This window comes from Terrapene carolina, unplaced genomic scaffold, assembly GCF_002925995.2.
Source record: "Terrapene carolina triunguis isolate 2854851 unplaced genomic scaffold, T_m_triunguis-2.0 Scaffold210, whole genome shotgun sequence".
In the NCBI taxonomy this organism is placed as follows: Eukaryota; Metazoa; Chordata; order Testudines; family Emydidae; genus Terrapene; species Terrapene triunguis.
Window position 1 is genome coordinate 46,022,935 of NW_020664561.1, and position 22,596 is coordinate 46,045,530.

General features: G+C 45.8%; 1 protein-coding gene across 5 annotated transcripts in view; it reads left to right on the plus strand.

Moving 5' to 3' along the window:
- LOC113407189 (choline transporter-like protein 5) overlaps positions 1-22,596 on the plus strand; it is a 200,709-nt gene that overhangs the window by 164,481 nt on the left and 13,632 nt on the right. For 4 of the 5 annotated variants that reach the window (XM_026655325.2, XM_026655326.2, XM_026655324.1 and 1 more), the window contains exons 12-18: positions 1,833-1,932; positions 5,299-5,391; positions 6,949-7,036; positions 8,788-9,050; positions 9,927-10,021; positions 10,458-10,561; positions 14,432-14,505. In XM_026655325.2, the coding sequence (XP_026511110.1) occupies positions 1,833-1,932; positions 5,299-5,391; positions 6,949-7,036; positions 8,788-9,050; positions 9,927-10,021; positions 10,458-10,561; positions 14,432-14,505 (817 nt within the window). The remainder of the gene's footprint in view (positions 1-1,832; positions 1,933-5,298; positions 5,392-6,948; positions 7,037-8,787; positions 9,051-9,926; positions 10,022-10,457; positions 10,562-14,431; positions 14,506-22,596) is intronic. The other variant, XM_026655327.1, reaches the window with a different exon arrangement.

Below are 22,596 nucleotides of genomic sequence, written 5' to 3' on the forward strand. Positions count from 1 at the left end.
GGTTGGTGCAACCTATGAAGTACCCCCTGTTACAGATGCTGAACAAATATCTTCCTTTAGATAAGTTTCTGGGATCTCAGTGCAGTGAAGGTTTTTATTATATTGTGCAGTTTTCAGGATTACTAGTTTATCTGGCCTAGAATTTGGTCCATTCACATTACTAACAAATGTGGAAAACATGCACAACTGGTAGAACACCACTCTTATTGAGCTGGGTTTAGCAGGCCAATGCTCAAACCACTGAGCTATCCCTCCCCCCCCCCCCCTTGGTGGTGGTGAGGGAGAAGGGTTTGACTTGATTAGCAGAGAGCAAGACCCTTCCTGGGGTCCTGGCCAGGTTGCAGGGGAGAGGGGATTTGCCTTTCCCTATCCATCCATGTACCATTCCTTCTGTATGGGCACCACATGCAGTGTGAAGGGAGGAAGGGATAGGGTGTTAGATGGGGACCGAATGGGGCATTGTCTGCATGACTGGCCAGTTCAGGAGAGGTGGCTGACCATGATTGGTCAGCTGCACTCCACCCCCACTGGCAACTGCCCAAGCAACACCCACTCTTTGGGAGTTATTGGGGCCTAAGGTTTGTAGAACTGGGTCTCCTGCATGCTGTGGGCCTAGCCAGATCAGCCCTCATGGGAAATAATTTTTCCTCTGGATAAAATTGGGTGACCCAAAAAAGATGGGGTTTTTTTTAACTTCCTCACAGCATGCGGGAGGCCTGGTTTGGTGGGCACAGCATTTATGGTGTTGCAGCTTTGTGGTCAGTGTCAAGCGTGAGGTATCTCCGGGGGTAAACATAAGCACAGGACTCGAGCATCTGCTGGCCAAACTAGGGGAGGTCTCTTAGGTCTAGTGCAGATTGAGGCATTTCCCATCTCTGCTCTCATGCCTTTGAGCCAGGGGGATGATAGGAGATCTCATCAACTGACTGGATACCAGGGATGATTTAGGCACTGTCTCCCTTACCTCCCTGACTCCAGGTTTTGTGGTTTTGGCATAAGGCTATGTCCTCCCACATTGGACTCTTGCTTTGCCTGCTAGGGCTTGGGGTACCATTGACCCCATTGTTAAGATGATTTAACAAAGCTGTAGTCTGCTGCACAAAATCTATGTGCTGTGTCTCTGTTTACCTGCATGTCTGGGACAGTGAACTAATGGGGGCCACTCACCACATGTTGCTGAGTGAATCTCTTTAAAGTAATGCCCCTAAAGAATATTAGTGTTGTACCATGTGTCCCTATTCTCTCCTTGTATCTCGCTGAGATGCTGGCTTGCCCTGTATAAAACTGGGCCATTGACTTCAATGGAATTACTTCTGCATGACACCAGTGTAATGGAGATCAGAATCAAGCTCTCTTAATTAAAAGGCTGAATGTCCATCTATGTTTTATTCTTTTTCCTATGTCCAGAGACTACAAATTAGCAGCAATATAGTCTAATCATTGAAAAATGCTTGTTTCTGAATAACCCAAAGTTTACTTTCATGGAGTGCATTAAGGATAAAAGATATTTTATGCTAAGTGCTACAGACATATGTTTTTAAATAGATGACTATATTTGTGAACTGTCTGACATTGCAATGCTCCACTTTCCTTTGTAAATTACAAACACTAATGTCATCTGTCAAGGCTAGCAGCTTCTGTGGGATTTCTCAAGAATGTATTAAATGGGGATTGAAAGTCAGCCTTTGCAGTCACAGAGAGAGCAAGCATGTTCTAGCATAGGGTTTCTTGGCATTCATGACCAGGATTGTAAAGTACAAGGTGGAAACCACCAATGTAGAAAGGCAGCGTGTTGGTTTGATTTTTGAGGAGTTTAATTTTCGTGCTTGCAGTGATAATACTTTGTATTGTGGAAGTCTTCATCATACTGATGCTGATCTTCCTGAGGAATCGGATCCGGATTGCTATTGCACTCTTGCAGGAAGGGAGTAGGTATGTTTCTCTGATTTATTGATTTTTAAAAAAAATTGTAATACCCTCCTTGTAATACTCTGTTGGGACTTAATCCTGCACTGCCAGGGGCAGAATACGGTGGATAGAAGCACAAGGGGAAAAGTGCTAAACAGTCCAGGGAGTGCAGGGGAGCCTGATCCTGCCTGAATGAGAGTGTGGCTTTATGGCTGCTAGGTTACTCCTGCCTAGTAGCAGTAGGAGGGGCTCATAGGAGAACATGTAGCTAGGCATATCATTTGCATGCTGAGGGAGTGCACTTAAGCCTTTATATCCTCAGACATACCTATTCTCTGCCCCCACATCTTCCCATTTTAAGGTAGCAGACGTACAAAGGTCTTCAAACATACATTCATTCAGCACAGAGGACTATATCTAGCGCTGAATCTTGCTTGTGCCAACGTGGAGCTTCCTTTCATACTTGCAAAGGGAGCATAAAAATCTTGTGTGGCCAGCTGTGCACCAGACAAGGGCTTGTAGGATCAAGACCTTGGCATCCATCATAAATAGGTTCAAGTCTCATTGACAACTAGCAGTAGGATTTTCAAAAGTGTTGCAGTGACTTAGGAGCCCAGTCCTGTTGATTGAGGCACTTTTGAAAATCCCACACTCAAAAGCCTTCTGAAAATTTGATTATGCAGAGAAAGTACCATTTGAGAGTTAATATCTTTTAAATGTCTCCTTTAAACATTGGCATGGTTACTGTGAGGGGTTTAACTGTATTTTTTAGAGTGAGGTGTGTGTGCGGGGGAGCTTGATATAATCCATTTGGAAGGCTTAGATCCACCCTGCAATTTAACTGACTGTCATATAGTGAAAAAAGTAACTAACAAGGGTCAAATTTTGCCTTCAGATCCCAGTGTGTTATACGCATTGATTTCAGTTATTGCTCAGATGAATTAGTGCCAGCGATGACATGATGTGCAGTAATAGAGTAGTTAACACTTCTTCCTGTTAACAGTCTCACAAGCAGTTTCCAGGTAGCAATTTATAACTTCCCTGCATATACTTGGTCCTTCTAGTAAACACAGTGCATCAAATTCTCTCTGTTGCACCAATGCAACCCAATTGACTTCGATGGAGTTGTGCCAGTGTAAATGAGGACAGATTTTTGGGTCAAGTGGTAGGCTACACATGTGTACCCAAAACCAGAATTTAGTATAGAGAGCTAGTAGGTGGTTGGTAGTCACGGTGCTATCAAATTCATCAGAGCAGTGCCGAATCTGAATCTGAATTGTGACCTCTTCCCTTCCCTGATTTTTCTTTTACAGTCCTGGGCATCCCAGTGCCTGTAGTATCAGGACTTAGGGAGTCTTTTGTGGAATTAGGGAAAGCTGAAGTTCCATAATCAGTCTACTTATTCCCCTTTCTACAGCTATGCATGCAGGAAATAGCAGTCAGTTTTGGCAGCACTACACTTTATCCTTTGGATCCTGTTCATTATAATTCAGAAACATTTTACACACTAAGACACTTTTATTCAAAAATGTGACAGATAGAAACACTTCAGAAATTTCATAAACTTCCTGCTGGGAGGTAATAACATCCTCTAGTTTTTTTAGCTACACTGAAAGGTCACGTGAGGGCAGTACTTTTACACTCATGTATAACGCCTGAGGTGAAACACTGTAAGTAATTACTGTACACCTAACAGACCATGCCCTGTATTCAGGATGATGGGAAATAAGTTGCTAATGACTGGGAATCAAATTATTTTTTTCAGTACAGTTTAACTATTCTTTCAGTAAAATTACAATTTATAATAGTAATAAGCTGTTTGGAATCCATTGATAGAATCGTTAACAAGCAGTTTGTTAGAATAAACTGTCTGTGGCTTCACTGTTAACTAACAAGCCTATCATTAACTGCTGGAAACTACTGATTTGTGATTATTTCTTAAATAGCATAAAATCGTGCACGTCTGTATGACTCATAATGCGCTTATTGTGCCTGTAGATCCAGGTATGATTTGGCAATAAGAAAACACTACTAGAATGTTGCCATTGACCTTGTTATCGCACAAGACAGATTAATTTATCCCCAGGGTCTTCTTATTTAACAGCAGGAGTGGAGTAAATTTGTCTTCCATTTGCTTTCTGGGAACTGGCTCCTGGAAGGCAGCTGGCAGCAGGAGTGAACAAGTCAGGGGAGAAGCACAATGGGGGAAGGAAAGGCAGAGGGAGAAGGGAGGGTGGAATGGTCAGAGGTTCGCGTCAGGGGGCTGTGGAAGGAGAGGTTCAGAAGGAATGGGATGAGGTGGATTGGGGGAATGTAAAGGAAAATGGGAGAGCAGTGTAATCAATCCACATGCTTTAGACAACAGGCACACTTTCTATAAGTCACATGCAGTGAGCTGCCTGTACAATTATTTCCTATCCCATCACCACAGTATCTAAGAACTAACCATCCTCATTATTCCCCTGTGAGATAAGTGCAGTCATTTTCTAGAGAGGCACTGATGGCTTAAGTAATGTATTTAATGCCACAGAGGGAATCCTTGTCAGAGCAGGGATTAGAACGCTCAAGTTCCTAGTTACCTGTGTCCACGCTCTGACCACACCTTTTATTCATTGGGACTAGTGTCTGGTTTGTCAGCTACTAAAGCATAGGCCTCTGTCTCTTGAACTAAAGAAGAGCTTCCTTAGCTAGTAGCAGTAGAAAGCCCTTTATCCTTTCTGTGGGCCAGCAAATTTAGGCAACATCACATATACACACACACACACTCTTACACAGAAAAATTATAAATACATTACAGTAGTGAGGTAGCAAAATGGACTGTGACTCAAGAGAAAAGTAGAATGTCAAGGGTCCAGAGCATGCAGTGCTCAGTAGAGCAGAAGGTCCCCTAGCAGTCTGGATCTGTGAACACTAGGAGGAAGGCAGGAGGGGGGATGTACAGGGGCCCAGGGGAAAGAGCAGGTCTAGGAGTTGAGTAGTTTGGGAACATGGAGAAGACAGGCAGTGGGAGGGGCAGTGTCTGAGGCAGACAGCAGTTGGAGGGATGTGGGAGCAGAATGGGTTTATGACCCGGGATTGAAGGACGGTAGCAGGGATAGGATCAGGGAGGGCAAAATCAGTGGAAAGAAGGGGACTGGGAACAGAATATAGCAGAGATTTGAGGAGGGCAGCCAGATGAAGGAGCGGGAGGAGAAGAGACAAAATGAGACAGTGACAGAAGTGAGGCAGTAAGGAGATGGTACTGGCAGTGCTCTGGGATCCCAGCACTAGGTGACCCCACCAGTATCAGTGAAGAGAGAAGTAAAAGGGCTAATGCTAAAGGGCTAATAAAAAGTAATTTTTTGTTTTATCATCATTCTAGATTTCAACCTTATTTTGTTTCCTTTGTAGGGCTATTGGCTACATAATGTCCACATTATTCTACCCCATTATCACCTTCATTCTCATTGCAATCTGTATTTCCTATTGGGCAGTGACAGCTGTGTATCCTTCTATATGTCTGAGTATTTGTACCTCATTATCGCGGTAGTATCTGAATAGCTCACCAAATAACTCTGTAAATGCTCACATCGGCCTTCATTCTCAACGAGCAGTACATTGGAGGTAGAGGCAAAATCCTTACATAATTGTTTGTTTCCACTAAGGTTCTTCTCTTGATAGCTGATATGGGATGAAGCCACTGTAGAAACCCTCACTTTGCAGTATTGAAATCCCTTTGTGCTTTCTTAGGAGACTCTGAAGAAGACTAACACCAACAGATGGTATTTTTCACAAACATCATCACCTGGAGACATACTTCACACCCACCCTATGTGCCCTACTGTTTACACAAGGAATAAATAAATGCACTTTTCTTCTGCCCTGCTTCTCCCAAAGTGGCTGGTGTGGCTGTGCGGGGTGAGATGCAGAATTGGGACGGCAGTGATGTTCACACACGTGACGTGTTAGTGTGTTTGTAGATCCAGTGGACAATACAGTGGGAAATGTCCTACACCTGGATGTGTTGTATCTCTTTCCCTCTCATATCTTATCAAGTGGGTGCCTGAGGTGCTGTACGTAGCTCCTGTCTCATTGAGCTGTTCTGTTCCATCATGCTGGCTGAGACTGTATTATAACACCTTCAGAGAATCATAGACGTTAGAGCAAGCTGTTAGGTCACCTAGTCCATCTCCCCACCAATAAAGGATTCTGTACACTGGGTTATGGTATACAAGCAGGACATTATATTTTATTTAAAAAATAACAGTCTCAGGGAGGAATTCCCCCCAGTGGGCTCAAACAAGGCCCTGTGCACTATTTAAGTCCTTAATATGGGTCTTAAATGGTACATAGGGCTTTGGGTGAGCCCACTGCACGGGGTTTATTCACCCATGGAGCGTATGGCCTGCACAAGACTTCACGTTCCTTAGCCCTGCATTCATTGTTTCTTAGTTAATTGGGGAGCTCTTATTTGCTCCTTTGCCATGTTTTTCACTGGCAGCTGCTCAGCCTGTTCTGCTCCCCACCCGGCACAACCACCACCAACCTCTCTGTAAAACTGCCTGCTACACAGAGGTTTGCCAAGCAGCAGAGGGAGGAGTCAGGAAGCCTTCACTGGGTGAAGAAGAGTCTGTTATTTCTGCTCTGAGCAGTATTAACTCATCCTCTCTGTTCCCCACTGCAGCAGTCACCGAGCACGGGAGCTGGCCAAGAGCTGCTGGCAGTAGGGTCACCGACTAGTGCATGCTGCCATAGTGATGCGCGCAGAGGGGACTAAGAGCAATGTGGAGGTAGCTCCTTCCCTGAGTCTGGGACTTGTGCAGACTTCAGGGCAGGGTTTTCCACAGTTCTCTAGCTTATGAGGAAAATTTAGATGTTACTTGTTAGCCCTTCTGCTTATATGCTGGCCACATGCATAGGAAGAGGTGGTGCTCTAAAACTGAATCTCTCTCCAACCCACACAAGTTTCAGGGTTAGTGATCCCCTACTATATTGTTTAATGTGTGATGGAATTTAGGGACCTGTGATTCTGTGAGTTCCTCCTTAATACAATTCACTCAGTTTCCTGTCTACATCAGGGGAACCTGTGTATAAAGTAATGGCTAATCAAACACTGTGCAAGTATGCAAACCTGACCTGTGACCCAGAGGTAAGCATAACTAATAACTGCCTATGAAGGGGGAAAAGAGGGGGCATGCTAATTATATTAATTTATTGACATTCAAGATATGTGCAGTGCTTGTTTAAAGACCATGCATAGTTGTATTCCACTCATTCTTTGTTGTGTTAGGTCACATAATACTTGTTCAAAGCACTTTACAAGCACCAGGTAATTAATTCTCACAGCACCCCAGTGCGGAGGATAAGTATGAATATCCCTGTTCTACAGGTGAGAAAACTGAGACACAGAGGTAAAGGCTTAAATTTTCAGAAGTGTCCACTCATTTTTGGTGCTTCAATTTTTGGATGCTCAGTTTAAGAGATACCAAAAGGCATCCACAATCAGTGGCCAGTTTTCAAAATTTGGGACTTAGAGACTTTTCCAAGGCTGCTGAGCAAGTTAATGGCAGAAACCCAACTGGGTACCACATCTCTCAGCTTGCAGTCATATGCTCTTGCTACTAGACAATACTGCCTATCATAGCAATGAGGATAAATTAAGAACATTTACAAAACGCTTAGCAAATCTTTTGGCATTTATTGGGAGCAGTTAGGTCACGTTGGGCTCTAACTTTGTTTTGGGAGTTCTTCAAACACAAAAAACCGTTTATGAAGCCTAACATCAGTAGAAATGTTTCCAGATATTTTAAATGCCAATGGAAACAGCTTGTTTTAAGTAATAGATAGCATTCCCGTGAAATGCATGCCTCCCAAACACTACAGCACTCTGCTGATGTCTGTGAACCAAAGGAGAAAGAGATTCAAGTCTGACCATTCTGTTTTCATTGTCCAAGCTGGGCAAATGGACAGAGTAAACAGCACAAATAGAGAAAAGTAAATTCAATTCTAAATTTTTTTATTGTTATTATAATCTAAGGGGAGACAGATAAGAAATTCTGTGACCGGATCCTCAGCTGGTGTAAAAAGTCATAGCTCCATTAACTTCTCTTGAGCTAGTGATTTAAACAAATTGAGGATCTGGCCATGAGTTTTAAATAAATATGACTAGCTGCTCTGTAAGGAAACTGAACAAGTTGTGTATCAGGAGAGGGGATTTGTGTAATTCAGATTCTGAATTGTTAAGCCCCAGTCATGTAAAGACTTGTGTATGTGCTCACATTTATCCATAGTGAACGGCCCATTCACTAATCACAGAGCATTAAGTCTTTTTTAGTATTGGGTTTTTAATAAAGACCTACTTGAATCATGGAATGATTGTCAAATAATTGCAGCTGAGTTGCAGACCAGACATGGAAAATCGTGGAAAAGTAATAATGGACCTTTATTAATTGTGGTAATTTGGAAAAGCCAGAGAAGATCTATTTGTTTAAGAAATTTTTGCTGGAACAATATAAACACTCAAGTATTATGTTATATCTGCTAATTTTTTTGATAACTGGACATTTTGCTGCAACTATATGACAGTCATTAATGCGCGGGGCTAACAGTGGTGCTGTCAGCCCCGGGCTGCTAACGAAATTGCGGTGAAAGCCTAATATTGTGGGATCTGCAATTTCCCCAATATCACAAATTAAGTAGGGCTTAGTTTTGAATTATTTAAATGAATTAAAAAACATTTACATTGAAGTTAGACTTCCACTTGTAGCAGGATTGAATGAGTTAGTGAAACATCTAGCAGAATATGAGATTTTTTGTGCTCAGCCATTTAATTTCAGAAATTGTCCTGACACATCCTGTTCATTGCTTATGATTATTTTTGTTGTTTTTCTTTCTAAACAGACTTTTAACACAACCAATGTGACCAAATTATGTGTTGGTGCTCAGTGTACTTTTGCTTTCTATGGGGGAGAAAGCTTCTATCACAAATACATCTTCATCTTTCAACTCTCCAATGCTTTTGTCTTTCTGTGGCTGGTAAACTTTGCAATTGCACTGGGTCAGTGTACCCTTGCTGGTGCCTTTGCCTCTTACTACTGGGCCTTTAGAAAACCTGCTGATATTCCAACGTGCCCACTCTTTTCTTCATTTGGACGAGCAATACGGTAAGGATAAGAATCTGGAGTTTAATCTCTTTGTGTTTCCTAGCGCTGCTCATAACTCATAAGGAAACAATTTCATTATGCTTAGACTATCAAAGGAAAACAATTATGTAGAAAAGCTTAGTCATTAAGGGCTCAATCATCCTAGTCATTATGGACCTGCATTTTGCTTTTGACTTCAGTGTGAGGAGCAGATCCAAATTCATTAAGTTCCTGAATTTCAAAAGAGTAGAAGCTCTGAGAAATTGCATGCCTAACTTATACAAGCAATTCCTGCACCTGCATATGCAAATCTGTTATAGCAACCCTCTAATGGCTGTTAGACACCTAAAAAATACAAATGATCTTGCTGCAAACACAATAGCGATGTGTGGATGTATACATTTTTGTGCATGGGTCTGGACTTTTTGTTTTATTGAAAAATCAGGAGCATATTGACCTATTGTGTAATTATTAAAAGCACTGTACAGTTTAAATTTAAACCCAATATTTAAATTTGTACATTTAAATTATATCAGTAATAATCTTAAGTTAAAATTAGCAAAGGAAATCACATTATGGATATAAACATTTTTACTACAACACAATTTATAGGCCTTTTGTAATTGTAGTATCTCTTATTCATGTTGTATCTAGCAGGGCAAATTGTTCAGCTAACACTAGGGTTATTCAGAAGCATTTAGTAGAGGCAACATTTCACAATCTTTCGTCAGCATCCAAGTTCTTAGCAAATTTTGCATTGTTAATCTTTTTCAAAAGACTGTTTGCAGATTTCACAGTCCATAAGATAGTTTTTTGTGATATTTGCGAAGGTCAGTTCAGTTACGTATTGCTGTTGTCTCCTGTAACATGGTAAAATACCTCTTTGTTTTGTATTAGATATCACACAGGTTCACTAGCATTTGGATCATTAATTCTTGCAATAGTCCAGTTGATTAGAATAATCTTGGAGTACCTGGATCACAAGCTGAAAGGTGAGATTTCTGAACTTGCTGTAGAATATTAAGAATTCATCTTGTTTTCCTTCCTTTTCCAAGATGGTTCTTCAGCTATAAAACATCTAAGAGGCAAATCCTGGGCTGGTATAAATCACTGTAGTGCCATTTGAAGTCAATGAATCTATGCTGATTTACCCCAGCTGAGTGTTTGTCCTTGAAAGTTTAATATAAGAATTTATGTAGGAGATGGATATGAAATAATGTAGGGCTAGTGGCCTAGATTCACTCTGGAAGGGAGAAAATTGCAACTCCTTGCTCCAGTGATGGGACAGGATTCTATCTTGGGGGAGAGCTGGCAACATTTCAACTACTGACCTATCTCCGGGGATCCAGCCATTGTGGGCAGCCTCTCCATATTTTAAAGACCACTCATCATGTGTCTGCATGTTCTGCTCTCCCTCCTTTTCTGCAGGTACACAGAACTCCTTTACGAGATTTCTGCTCTGTTGCCTCAAATGCTGTTTTTGGTGTTTGGAAAAATTCATAAAGTTCATAAACAGAAATGCCTACATCATGGTGCGTATTTTCTCTCTCAGCATGTTCTAGCATCATGCCTGGGGCACTACAATCAGTATCTTAGATATAAACCTCAAGGCATAGGTGTCGACTACGTGGGTGTTCCGGGGTTGGAGCACCCACGGGGAAAAATTAGCACCCACCGGCAGCCAAGCTCCCCGCCCCACCTCACCTCCTCCTCCACTTCCACCTCCTCCCCTGAGCATGCCGCGTTCCCGCTCCTCCGCCTATCTCCCGTTGTCAAACAGCTGTTTGGCAGTACTTAGGACTTTCCAGGAGGGAGGGGGGAGGAGCAGGGATGAGGCACACTCAGGGGAGGAGGTGGAGAAGAGGCAGGCAGGGGCAGGGACTTGGGGGAAGGGGGTTGTGACGATGCGGTTCTGGCGGGACCCAACTGAGAGTGCCAACTCAGGACAAATTGCTCAAATAGGGCAGTTACAGCCCAAGGCTGGGGTTTTTTCCACCTCTAAGGCAAACCAAACCAGCCAGACTAGGAGGACTTCGGTCTCACCCCACTGGCTAACCGCAAGTCTCACAAGCAATCTCCTTAGACACACCAGTTTCCCAGTATTACCACCAGTGCCACTCGTTATGGGGACAAATGGTTATGGAAACCAATACCCCAGTAAAAGAAAAAGGTTCTCCTGATCCCAAAGGACCAAGCCCCAGACCCAGGTCAATATACAAATCAGATCTTACCCACAAATCACGCTGTTGCCAATCCTTTAGAATCTAAAATCTAAAGGTTTATCGATAAAAGGAAAAAGATAGAGATGAGAGTTAGAATTGGTTAAATGGAATCAATTACATACAGTAATGGCAAAGTTCTTGGTTCAGGCTTGCAGCAGTGATAGAATAAACTGCAGGTTCAAATCAAGTCTCTGGAATACATCCCCCGCTGGGATGGGTCCTCAGTCCTTTGTTCAAAGCTTCAGCTTGTAGCAAAGTTCCTCCAGAGGTAAGAAGCAGGATTGAAGACAAAATGGAGATGAGGCATCAGCCTTATATAGTCTTTTCCAGGTGTAAGAACACCTCTTTGTTCTCACTGTGGAAAATTACAGCAAAATGGAGCCTGGAGTCACATGGGCCAGTCCCTGCATACTTTGCTGAGTCTGAAGGCATATTTGCCTTCTCTCAATGAGTCCATTGTATAGCTGATGGTCCTTAATGGGCCATCAAGCAGGCTAGGCAGAGCTAATCCCAGCTTGTCTGGGATGTCACCCAGAAGCATAGCATAAGTTTGTCATACAGACAGTATAGAGCCAATATTCATAACTTCAACTACAAAATTGATACACACATATAGACAGCCTAATCATAACCAGTAAACCATAACCTTGTCTAAGACACCCCATTTGACCCCCTTTATACAAGATTTGGGTGCCACTACAGGACCTTGGTTGCAACAATGATCTATATGGTCCCAGATTATATCAATAACGTCACAGAGGTGGAATGGGGGCGGGAAGGAAGCAGGGACTTTGGGGAAGGGGTGGAATGGGGGTGGGCCGAGGGTGGTGCAGGGGCGGGGGTGGGGTCGAGCACCCACCGGGAACAGTGGGAGTCGGTGCCTATGCCTTAAGATATGCCTACACTGCACACCAGTGGCGGGGATATGTAGGGTACATGTAGCTACATGCTGCCGTGACAAGTAGGCTGTTTCCACACTTATGTATAGCTACATGAAGCAGCGAAAGGCTCTGGCAGCTCCCGGATGCCAGAGTCTTTCCCTGTTGCTGGAGCCTTTCACTGCAGTAGGGAAAGTCTTCAGCAGCAGGGAGGCAGCAGGACACTACACTGCTAAAAACAGCCTAAACTGTGGCTCGCCATCTAAACTGCTGTTTATACCTGTGCTAGGGGGGCGTGCAGTGTCTGTACTCCTACAAGCCTCCATAAGGAGCGTGCAGTATAGATGTATCTGCAGTCATCAAAACGTTAATGTTTTGCTTTTTAGCTATGCCAGGCTTTACTTTGGCTACAGTCTGTCACTGTTTGACTCTAGAAGGTAAAGAATTGGATTTTAGTGACTTTGGGGGAATTCATATGTCCCTGCCCCCCCAAATGATAGTATCCTTTTTCCCCTCCCCCATCCCTCTTCCCCCCCTACCAGTACCCATCAGAAGTGGAGATACAGTATGACTGGTTAACATTCCCCCCCACCTGCAATTCAAACACTGATTTCAATAGGAATGTCACCACCTCCTGCAAACACTGTATACTACATACCGACGTGATGTTTTTGTTAAAATGTGCTGCTGTGAATAAGGAAGCTACAGAACACTCAGCACTTGTACTCGCCAGTAAAATCATAGAGCCGAATTCTGCTCTCAGTTCCAGTGGTGTAATTCCAGAGGAGCTGCATTGGTTTCAGGGGAGAGATTCCAGATTTACCCCGTTGTAAATAAGAGCAGAATTCACCTGTGTTGTCTTGTTTTGACCTGAAACAATTTCAGTAAAAGTGTTTTGCAGTCTAAGAGCTGTTATCTCCGAGGAAGTGACTCTAATGCTTTCATTAAAACCCCATTTGCTCCAAAGGGATCTCAGAATTAGTGCAGTCTTCAGGGTAGGAAATTGTTCTTTCTACAGCCTTATCTGCATGGGGAAAATTGACCAGCATAACTATTGTGGTATAATTTAACTATTCCAGAATATCTCCCCCACGTGGAGACACTGTTCTGGAAAGAAAGTGAATTTACTAAACTGCGTGAGCTGGGAAATTACTCTGGAATAAAGTCACTTTTATTCGAGTCTCCGCTCAGGCAGCTATTCTACAACAGCTAGTACAGAATAGCTTATTCTGCAGTAGCTATGCCAGTCAATTTTCCAACATAGACAAAGTCTTGACTTTTGTGGGGGGGTTTTTAAGCATTTAATAACCTATATTAAAATAATACTGAGGTTGTCCAGGAAAAGCAAGGCATGTCCCTATTAAAGCTGTTGCCCTTTGGATACACTGTGCATTTAGACATGCAAATATAAATCCAAATTAACTCAACTAAAGCTCATTAGAAGTAGCAGTGAGCAGAACCTGGTCCCTGATAATGCTTCAGTTTTGCAGAGCTCTGAACAAGTAGGGCCTGTTTTGATCTTGTTCCAATCTTACACTGATGTAACTCCATTGACTTCAGTGGAGTTACTCCTGATCTACTTTGGTGTGAGATCTGAATCATGTCCAGGGCATCCGATCTGTGTAATAAGCAGCCTTAAGGGAGGGGGGCCTGCCTTAGATGGATTTTGTTAGTTTGTGCCTCCACTAGCAAAAGGCCTGAGCTGCAGAGTTGAGATGTGGACTGAATTTCCCCAAAGGTCAGGGGCATTTGGAGCCTGGGTTTTGCTTCAGGTTCATCTGTAGCCTTAATCTTATTTTAAAGTGGCTTTTTTGCATTCAGTTATTGTGCCTAATCCCTGCACAAATCCCAATAGTGGCTTTAGGCTTGTTTGTGGATGGATAGACCACAACGCTTCTCCCTATATACCCCTCAACTTGCTATCCTCAATTCCTCAACTGTAGGCAAGCTGTGGCAGAGACTGTGTTCCCCAGCTGCTCTATTTGGAAACCTAAGTATTGTCTCCACCTCCTGCCTTTCCCTCCTGTAAGCAGGTCACCAGAGGCTGCAGAGCCCCACAAACAGATGATTTGGAGAGGTGGGTGGGCTGAGAGATATTCTGTGACAGTCTGGTGAGAAGTAACAGGAAGCAGGAAGTGTATTGTGGGACGGTTTATGGATATGTGGAGGTGGGTGGGTTTGGTCACAGGTGGGAAAGAACTATGTAGGGCCCTACATGGGTTCATTTGCATAGGGCCCCAGAAAACTTAGGGCTGTCCTTGATTAGCTATATAGTTAACAATCAACTGTTACTGTTTTGCAGATTGCGATATATGGTAAAAACTTCTGCACCTCAGCAAAGGAAGCGTTCTTTCTGCTAATGCGGAACGTGGTGAGGTAAGAGGCCGTGTTTCTTGTTGCTGCTATTACACTCTGAAAACTCACTTTTCCCCCTAGAAAATTGATTGTAACGGGTCCTGCCTTCACACATTGCCCTCCCTTTTAGCAGCTCCTCATGCATCTGGCAAGCCATAGAGCTAGTCAATAGCCTGAGCTAGGATGATTTTATTTAACCTGACAGACAGCTTTGCTGCGGGTTAATTGGTTGACATTGTAGGTGGCTAGGCATCCCTGGTAGCTGCAGCAGGGCTGTCAAGAAAGCAGTGGTGCCTACTGACAACATTTCTATTGATTTCTTACACACCTCATAAGGCACCCATCACCGTGGTATCCAGGTGTAGCTTGCAAGGGTTGAGGTTGGATTCACATTTTTTAATAAGAGGAACAGCTAGATCTAAGCCTCAAAATCCCTGGAAGGAAACTTGGGGAGGGGGCAAGGGAGAGGGAAGGGGGCTGGGAGGGTGACAAGGAGGGAGGGAATGTTTTTGCTTTTAAAACCAAAGTCTATAATAGGTATCTCTCCTGGTGTTGAACCCCAGCCCCCTCGCTCCATCGCTAGGGCTGCTGCTGAACTCGTTATGCTAATCAGCACTCCTCTTCCGTGCTCCTGGCTCTTCCTGTAATATCTGAAGATCAGAAAGAATGGGAGCAGGTTGCTGATTAGAACAAGCCCTTAGGAGGAGGCCATGTTGGAGCAATAGGAGGTAGCCTAATTACCAGCAAGAGGCACATTTAAGGAGGTTAGGTAGTTTAAATTATTCAGGAAAGGATAAGAGGACCTGGATGGTGAGGAGCAGGGAGGGAGAGACACTGAATGAGAAGAGAATGCGGACAAAGACTGGGGGAATGGAGTTTCTAGACAGAGGCAGGAGGAGAGGACTGAGCTGTATGTAAAGGTTCCAGGACTTCCTTGTGGGTGCAGCCATTCAGTTAAGCACCCCTGCCTATTGCATACCAGAGTTAGACAAAGAGCTGCACCTGAGGAGTCTCCACTCCTGTTATCAAGTGTAAATACCAGAACAATGTCACTTTCAGCTTGCAATCCCATGCCACGGGGTGCTGTAATGGTTCCTCGCTCTCCCATGGGGAGGGAGGCCACTCAGTCCAGTCCTGTCTGGCCAGAACCAGAATCCGCAGGACAGTGAAGAGCCCACAATAGGGCTGGGCAACCAACAGTCACAGTCAGACTTTAGCCTGGGTTTGGGCGGCTCATTCTGCCAGCCCTTAAACAGAGTCTACCTGAGCTGGGGCCTGGGCTTGAGGAGGCTCAGGCTGCCAGCAATAAAACAGGTTCAAGTCTGGCTTTAGCCTGGGCGGGGCTCAGGCAGCCAGCAAAGCAACAGTCTATAAGGGAGCTGGTAAGGGAAGCTCCTTCTTCAGAGCTGGAGCTTCCTTGCACAGTGTAGGGAGTCGGCCACCCCGGGGTGTGGTGGCAGGGGAATGCGGGCCCACCCTACTCCACCGCATCCCAGCCCAGGGCCCTGGCAAGGGCAGGGATGGCTGCCCCTGTGTCGGTGGGGATCCAGCCCCAACACGCCGACTGAGCCACCCCTGGCTCTGCAGCCAACTGTTCCATGGCTGCCCCTGGACCACTTCCTGCCTCCCCGGGGTTCGGTACCTGTGGCCTCCAGGCCTCTTCCGGCTCCTTGGGGTACACAGTGGCAGGCACTCCGGGCCAGTCCTCATTGGCATCTGGGGATCGGGAACAGCCAGGCGTAGGTTCCCCTCTGGGACACTGCAGAACAGGCGGAGCGTCCTTCTCCGCAGGCTCTGCCACAACTGTGCTGCAGGGCCTGCCTTTTATACTTCCGGCCACACCCCGGTACTTCTGGCGAGGGGGGCAGGGCGATCTAGGCTCTGCCCTCCAAGGGAAGTGTAATGGTCCCTCACTCTCCCGCTCGGAGGGAGGCCACTCGGCCTCACTACAGGCCCCCATAAAGCTAAGTTCAACTTCAGCCCTGGGTGTCGGGACTCAGGGCCCCGGAGTTCAGCCCCCATGTGGTGGGGCTTTGGCTTTGTTCCCTGGGCCCCAGCAAATCTAACACTGGCCCTGCTTGGTGGACCCCCTGAAACCTGCTTGGGGCCCCGGCCCCCAGGTTGAGAACCACTGTCTTACAGTACGTGTTAACTGTGTGTGCTAAACAATCTGTTGTATATAGCTGTGACACTCTGAGTACCTTTCCAAGAGCTCTGTGGGCCATGTCTGCATTACAAACTTTGGGCAATGCAAGTTACATCGGTATAAAGCTGCTGCAGATAGTATATCACTTCTGCGCGTGCGTATTTGGCTCCTTTTACAAGTGCTGCATGTACTCACCAGGGGTACTTGTATCGATGCATAATGCAATGCACCATGGGTAGGTATCCCAAATTGCAACCCACCACCATCCAGCACACTGTCTTTTGTGGAGATTAGGCAATGCAGGGTTGGGCAGACATAAGTCACATGGGTGATTGGGGCCAGGGGTCAAGTTCCCAGCGTGCCGCTGTCTCCATCCCATAATGTCACTTGTATCCCATAATTTTCTTGCCCCTTTTTAAAACTCCCACAAACTTGTGCAGCCGTCCTCTCTGTTCGCCATCTCTGACGGAAGCATGGAGCCTATACAGCTCTGCACTATTGTCATAAGCATTGCAAGCACAGGATGCACAATCCTCCAGCATTTGGAGAGCCATAAGAATAACCAAATCAGGGCAGAACAGGACAATTTCTTGGAGGACAGGTTGCTGTGAGACATAGCAAGAACCATTTCAGGGTTGTTGGTGGCATTCATGGAGGAGCTGCAGATGGTGGAGTGCCACTTCTGAGCTTGAGAAACTAGCACTGACGGTGTGATAGCATCGTAATGCAGGCTTGGGATGATGAGCAGTGGCTGCAGAACTTTTGGATGCACAAGGCCACATTCCTGGATCTGTGTGCTGAGCTCACCCCAGCACTCCAGCGCAGGAACATCAGAATGAAAGCTACGCTGACAGTGAAGAAGTGAGTGGCAATGGCACTGTGGACACTTGGAATGCTGGATTGCTACCGGTCAGTAGGAAATCATTTTAGAGTTGGCAAATGCATCGTGGGGGACATTGTCATGCAAGTGTGCAGGGCCATTAATTGTCTCCTCCTGGCAATATGCAGGACATAGTGGATGGATCTGCAGCAAAGGGGTTCCTGAACTGTAGTGGAGTGATAGATGGCATACATGTCCCTATTTTGGCACCAGACCACCTTGCCACAGAGTACATCAACAGAAAGGGCTGCTTTTCTATAGTTATGCAAGCATTGGTGGATCACCAGGAATGCTTCACTGACATCAGTGTGGGCTGATCAGGGAAGATGCATGACACTAGCATCTTTCAGAGCACAGGACTGTTCAGAAAGCTAGAAGCAGGGACTTTCTCTCCCGACCACCAGATTACGATTGGCAATGTTGAAATACTTGTAGTGATCCTGGGGTACCCAGCCTACCCCTTGCTCCCCTGGCTCACCTTGGTAGCACCAAGGAAAGATTCAACTACTGGCTCCGCAGGTGCAGAATGACAGTAGAATGCGCTTTTGGTAGATTGAAAGGATGCTGGCATTGTTTACTCATACTATTGTAGGGTTACCATATGTCCGGATTTCCCCGGACATGTCTGGCTTTTTGGTCCTCAAATCCCAGTCCGGGGGGAATTTCCAAAAAGCCGAACATGTCCAGGGAAAATAGGGAGGCATAAGCCAGGGTCCGCCCGGCCCCAGCATGACCTGCCGGGTGCGCAGTGCAGCCCAGCCGCCCCAGCTACATTGTAGCGAGCTCGGGCGGGGGGGCGCAGCTGCAGAAGGCAGCGGAGGGGCCGCTGCTGTCCCCGCAGGATGGGCAGACTGCGCGCCCCAGCTGAGCCCGCAGGACCACGGGGAGGCCGGGCCCAGACAGCGGCTCGGGCTTCCCTTGCGGGCGGGGACCCCCCGGCCACTGGGGGGGGCGCAGAGGCTGCAGGGGTGGGGGGGTGCAGGGGCTGCAGGGCGAGTGGGGAGCAGGGAAGCACTTAGCAACCCCCAACCAAGATCAGACCGGGAGGAAGGAGGGGGAATGTGGGGTGCTCAGAGGAGGGGGCAGAGTTGGGGAAGGGACTTTGGGGAAGGGGTTGGAATGGGGGCGGGGTTGGGGCGGGGGCGGGGGTGGGGAAGGGGCGGAGTTGGGGCAGGGCCAGGGCCCCCGTGGAGTGTCCTCTTTTTTCATGTTGAAATATGGTAACCCTATATTGAATCTCAGTGGAAAAAAACCCATCCCGGTGGTTATGCGGTCTCCTACATAATATCTGTGAAGAAAAGTGGAAAGTTGCCACCAGGGTGAAGGGCAGAGGTGGAGCAGCTGTCTGCTGAGTTTGAACAGCCAGACACAAGGGCTATTAGAAAAGCTCAGCATGCAGCTATAGGGCTCAGGGAAGCTTGGAAGAGCACTTTAACAGCAAGCAACAATAATGTGTTGTGGTGTACTGTGCTCTGCCTGGCCCTGCCGTTTTGAGGCCTTTTAGGAATTGTATGGTGCTTGGTGCACATCTATGAATATAACACTGTCAATGCACCTATTAATTTTTACAGTGTACATTTGTGATTATTACCCTGTGTTTGTCACTGGTCCTAAGAGTTGTATCACACTGTACAACAAGAAGTGGCTGCTTTCAGAACTGCGAGGCACTCTGCAGCATATGCTGTGAACTAATGAAGATTAATTATTTTCCAGTTTTGTTTAGTAACAAAACTAGTGCAAAGAAAAATCTGTGCAATCTAACAGCAAATACATTAAGAACTTAATAAATTAATGGATCAGAACTTAACAAGGGGAAAGAACATTCATGTCCGTTTTACCTACACATACTGCAACTGTGGATTTCACAGGTCAGTGTATGTGAAACTGTGTTTGTCCTTAATGTCCCCTGCGGTGAAGTGGTAGGGTAGGGATATGGCCCCTGACACCACCTGGAATGTTGAGGGGAATATAGGGAGATGCTGTAATGGAGTTCTCTGTGGACTGCAAAGGGAGGTGATCCTGTGATTGTTGAATCTGTAGCGTCTGGAGAAGTGCCATTATGTCCTGGTGAATCTCCCTCTCCTGGGACTCCTGGGCCAAAACCCTGTATGATCTTTCCTTCTCCAGGATGTCTGCAATGTTTACCTTCCAGGCCCTTTGCCATGATATGATTCAGCACTGACTTGTAGGATCTCACTGAACATGTCATCCCTAGTCCTCTTCTTTTTCCTCTGTAAGTGGCTCAGGCATTCCATGGGTGTGGAAGGGGAAACCCCTCAAGATCACAGCAGTAACTGCAGATAAAACACACAGAGGTACCATTGTCAATATAGTCACAATGTAAAGTGAAAGTTAAGATTCAGAACTTCCCCCTTTCCTTGTTAAACCAGACATGCTTATGCACACTTCTGCTGTCGAGTACTTGTGCATGGCACCACTCACAGCACTGGCCAGAGTAAGTAAGGCCCACAAGGGTGAGGGAAATGAGGAGGAAATTTCTCGGTTGCATGAAAGTATATGTAGAGGGCAATAGCACACTTACCTGAGGTTCTTTCCCCTGCATCGGGCTCATCCATGCTCAACTACCAGGACTGACTGGATGGGTGGAGTCTCAAACAGGTCCCGGCTTGTGGCATAGCTGGACCTCCTGGTCACATGTCCCCCATCCTCCTCCATCTCCTCCTCACAGTTCACACCAGGATCCCGTGACTTGGGCTCCTTGGAGGTATCCACAAGGTGTTCTGCAGGGTGGTAGTGGGGTCTTTGCCAAGTTCAGCATGCAGCTCTTTGTAAAAATGGCAGGTCTGTGGCTCAGCACCACATTGACAGTTTGTCTCTCTGGCCTTCTGATATGCCTGCTGCAGTTCCTTTGCTTTCACAAGGCACTGCGGCTGATCCCTGTTGTACTCCTTCTCCTGCATCCCCTGAGCAATCTGCTCATAAATGTCCATGTTTCTGTGACTGGTCCATAGCTGTGCTTTCACAGTGTCTTCTTCCCACAGGCCAGGAGATCCAATATCTCCTGTCTACTCCAAGCCAGAGCACATCTGGAGTGTGTAGCCAGCATGGCCAGCTGGGCAGTTGCTCACAAAAATGGAGAACTGCTAAGTGTGCTCACCAAGCTGGATAATCAGGAAAATACATTTCAAAAATGTGCAAGATTTTAAAGGGGAAGGGGACCTTCCAGTCTCAATGACCCTGGGCAGTGGAGCTATCAATTGTGACCAGAGCAGTCAGTGTCTGGCATTGTGGTATAGCTGCTGGAGGTCTGTTAGTTTGACATAAGTAACAGTCACATTGCATCGACCTCAGTACATCGACCATGGCTCAACACTGCTCATTGCTGTAACAAGCCACTTAGATCAGTGGGAGACAAATTTAAATGTAGACACATGCACAACTAGGTCAATGCAAGGTGGCTTATGTCAGCCTAACTATGTAGTGTAGACAAGGCCTGTAGCTTGAAAGCTTGTCTCTTTCACCAACAGAAGTTGGTGCAATGAAAGATATTATCTTACCCACCTTGTCTCTTCAGTAAATTTTGTGGCAGAGATCTGAGATCAGATCAGAGATCTAACGTATTTTTCACAAGAGTACAGTGAGGGATGCTGAAAGGTAGTCCCAGGGGTATGTGTCTCGGGGGGAGTTTGGAGAGCAAGCCTGACTTGTACTCCCCCTACAGAGGCAGCTCTTGTCTGCAGAGCTGGGCATTACAACCTGGCACACAGGGTCGCAGCACTACTTAGGTTTGGCCTGTCCGCCCCTCTGTAGATGAAGGCAGATGGGCCAAACCTGATTGGTACTGTGACGCCGTGCACCAGGTTGCAACGCTACTCGATTTGGGGCCTAATCAAATATGTTTTTACAGCCATTTCCAAGATTTCACAGACTTTACTTAAATTCATGATTACCATGACCTCCATGACAAAATCATAGCCCTAGCTATCGCCTCCACTTCTCTCCCTTATGCTACTGCTGTTAATCACCAAGAGCAATAGCTAGGAGCCAGGCAAACCTTGTATTATTTTGAATTAGGATTTTCTACTCTGTATATTCTAGCTCTAATTCCTAACTCTGACAGGCTAATGATGGTTTGTTTTCTTTAATTTGGTTGTTGAATGTTTATTTCATGCTGGTACATTACATTACCATATACATAGCCTTCATTGTTGTCAAGTGTCTTGCAATACAAGTCTCATTTCCATGCCATGAGTCAGGCAGGATTTTGATCAGAGGCTCCCTGCAATAAGCCCCCATTCTGGCCTCCTTTCCTTCCTGTTGTTTTCAGTCTGATTACAAGGAAGACTGAGCAATGCAGACTTACTGTCAATTTTTCTGACTCCTAGCATTCATTCACCTGGGGCTGATTTCCTGCTTTGAGATTGCCCCCTGCTGTGCTGTGCTGAGACACCTCAACAAAGCCTTGAGGTTTCAGTGCATTCTGAAAGCAGAGACAATGTGGCTAGCAAGGAGTGAATGAAATGGAGAAAAGTCTACTGACAGCATGCACAAATGCTGGGTCTCCTACGTTTTGGTGCCCAGTTCACCTCCTGCTAGGGCTGGCCTGCCCAGGATCCTGCTATGAAGAAAAGGCTGAAATAGAGAAATATGCTAATTTCTTTATCAACAAGAGCAACACCCAATTAATAGCTTTCAAGTGCTGTCAGCAGTTTTGCTGTCCTATGGCCCTGTTCAGCAATGTGCTGAGTGCTCATAGACTCATAGACTTTAAGGTCAGAAGGGACCATTATGATCATCTAGTCTGACCTCCTGCACAATGCAGGCCACAAAATCTCACCCACCCACTCCTGTAGCAAACCTCTAGCCTATGCCTGAGTTATTGAAGTCCTCAAATCGTGGTTTAAAGACCTCAAGGTGCAGAGAATCCTCCAGCAAGTGACCCGTGCCCCACGCTGCAGAGGAAGGCGAAAAACCTCCAGGGCCTCTGCCAATCTGCCCTGGAGGAAAATTCCTTCCCGACCCCAAATATGGCGATCAGTTAAACCCTGAGCAGGTGGGGAAGACTCACCAGCCAGCACCCAGGAAAGAATTCTCTGTAGTAACTCAGATCCCACCCCATCTAACA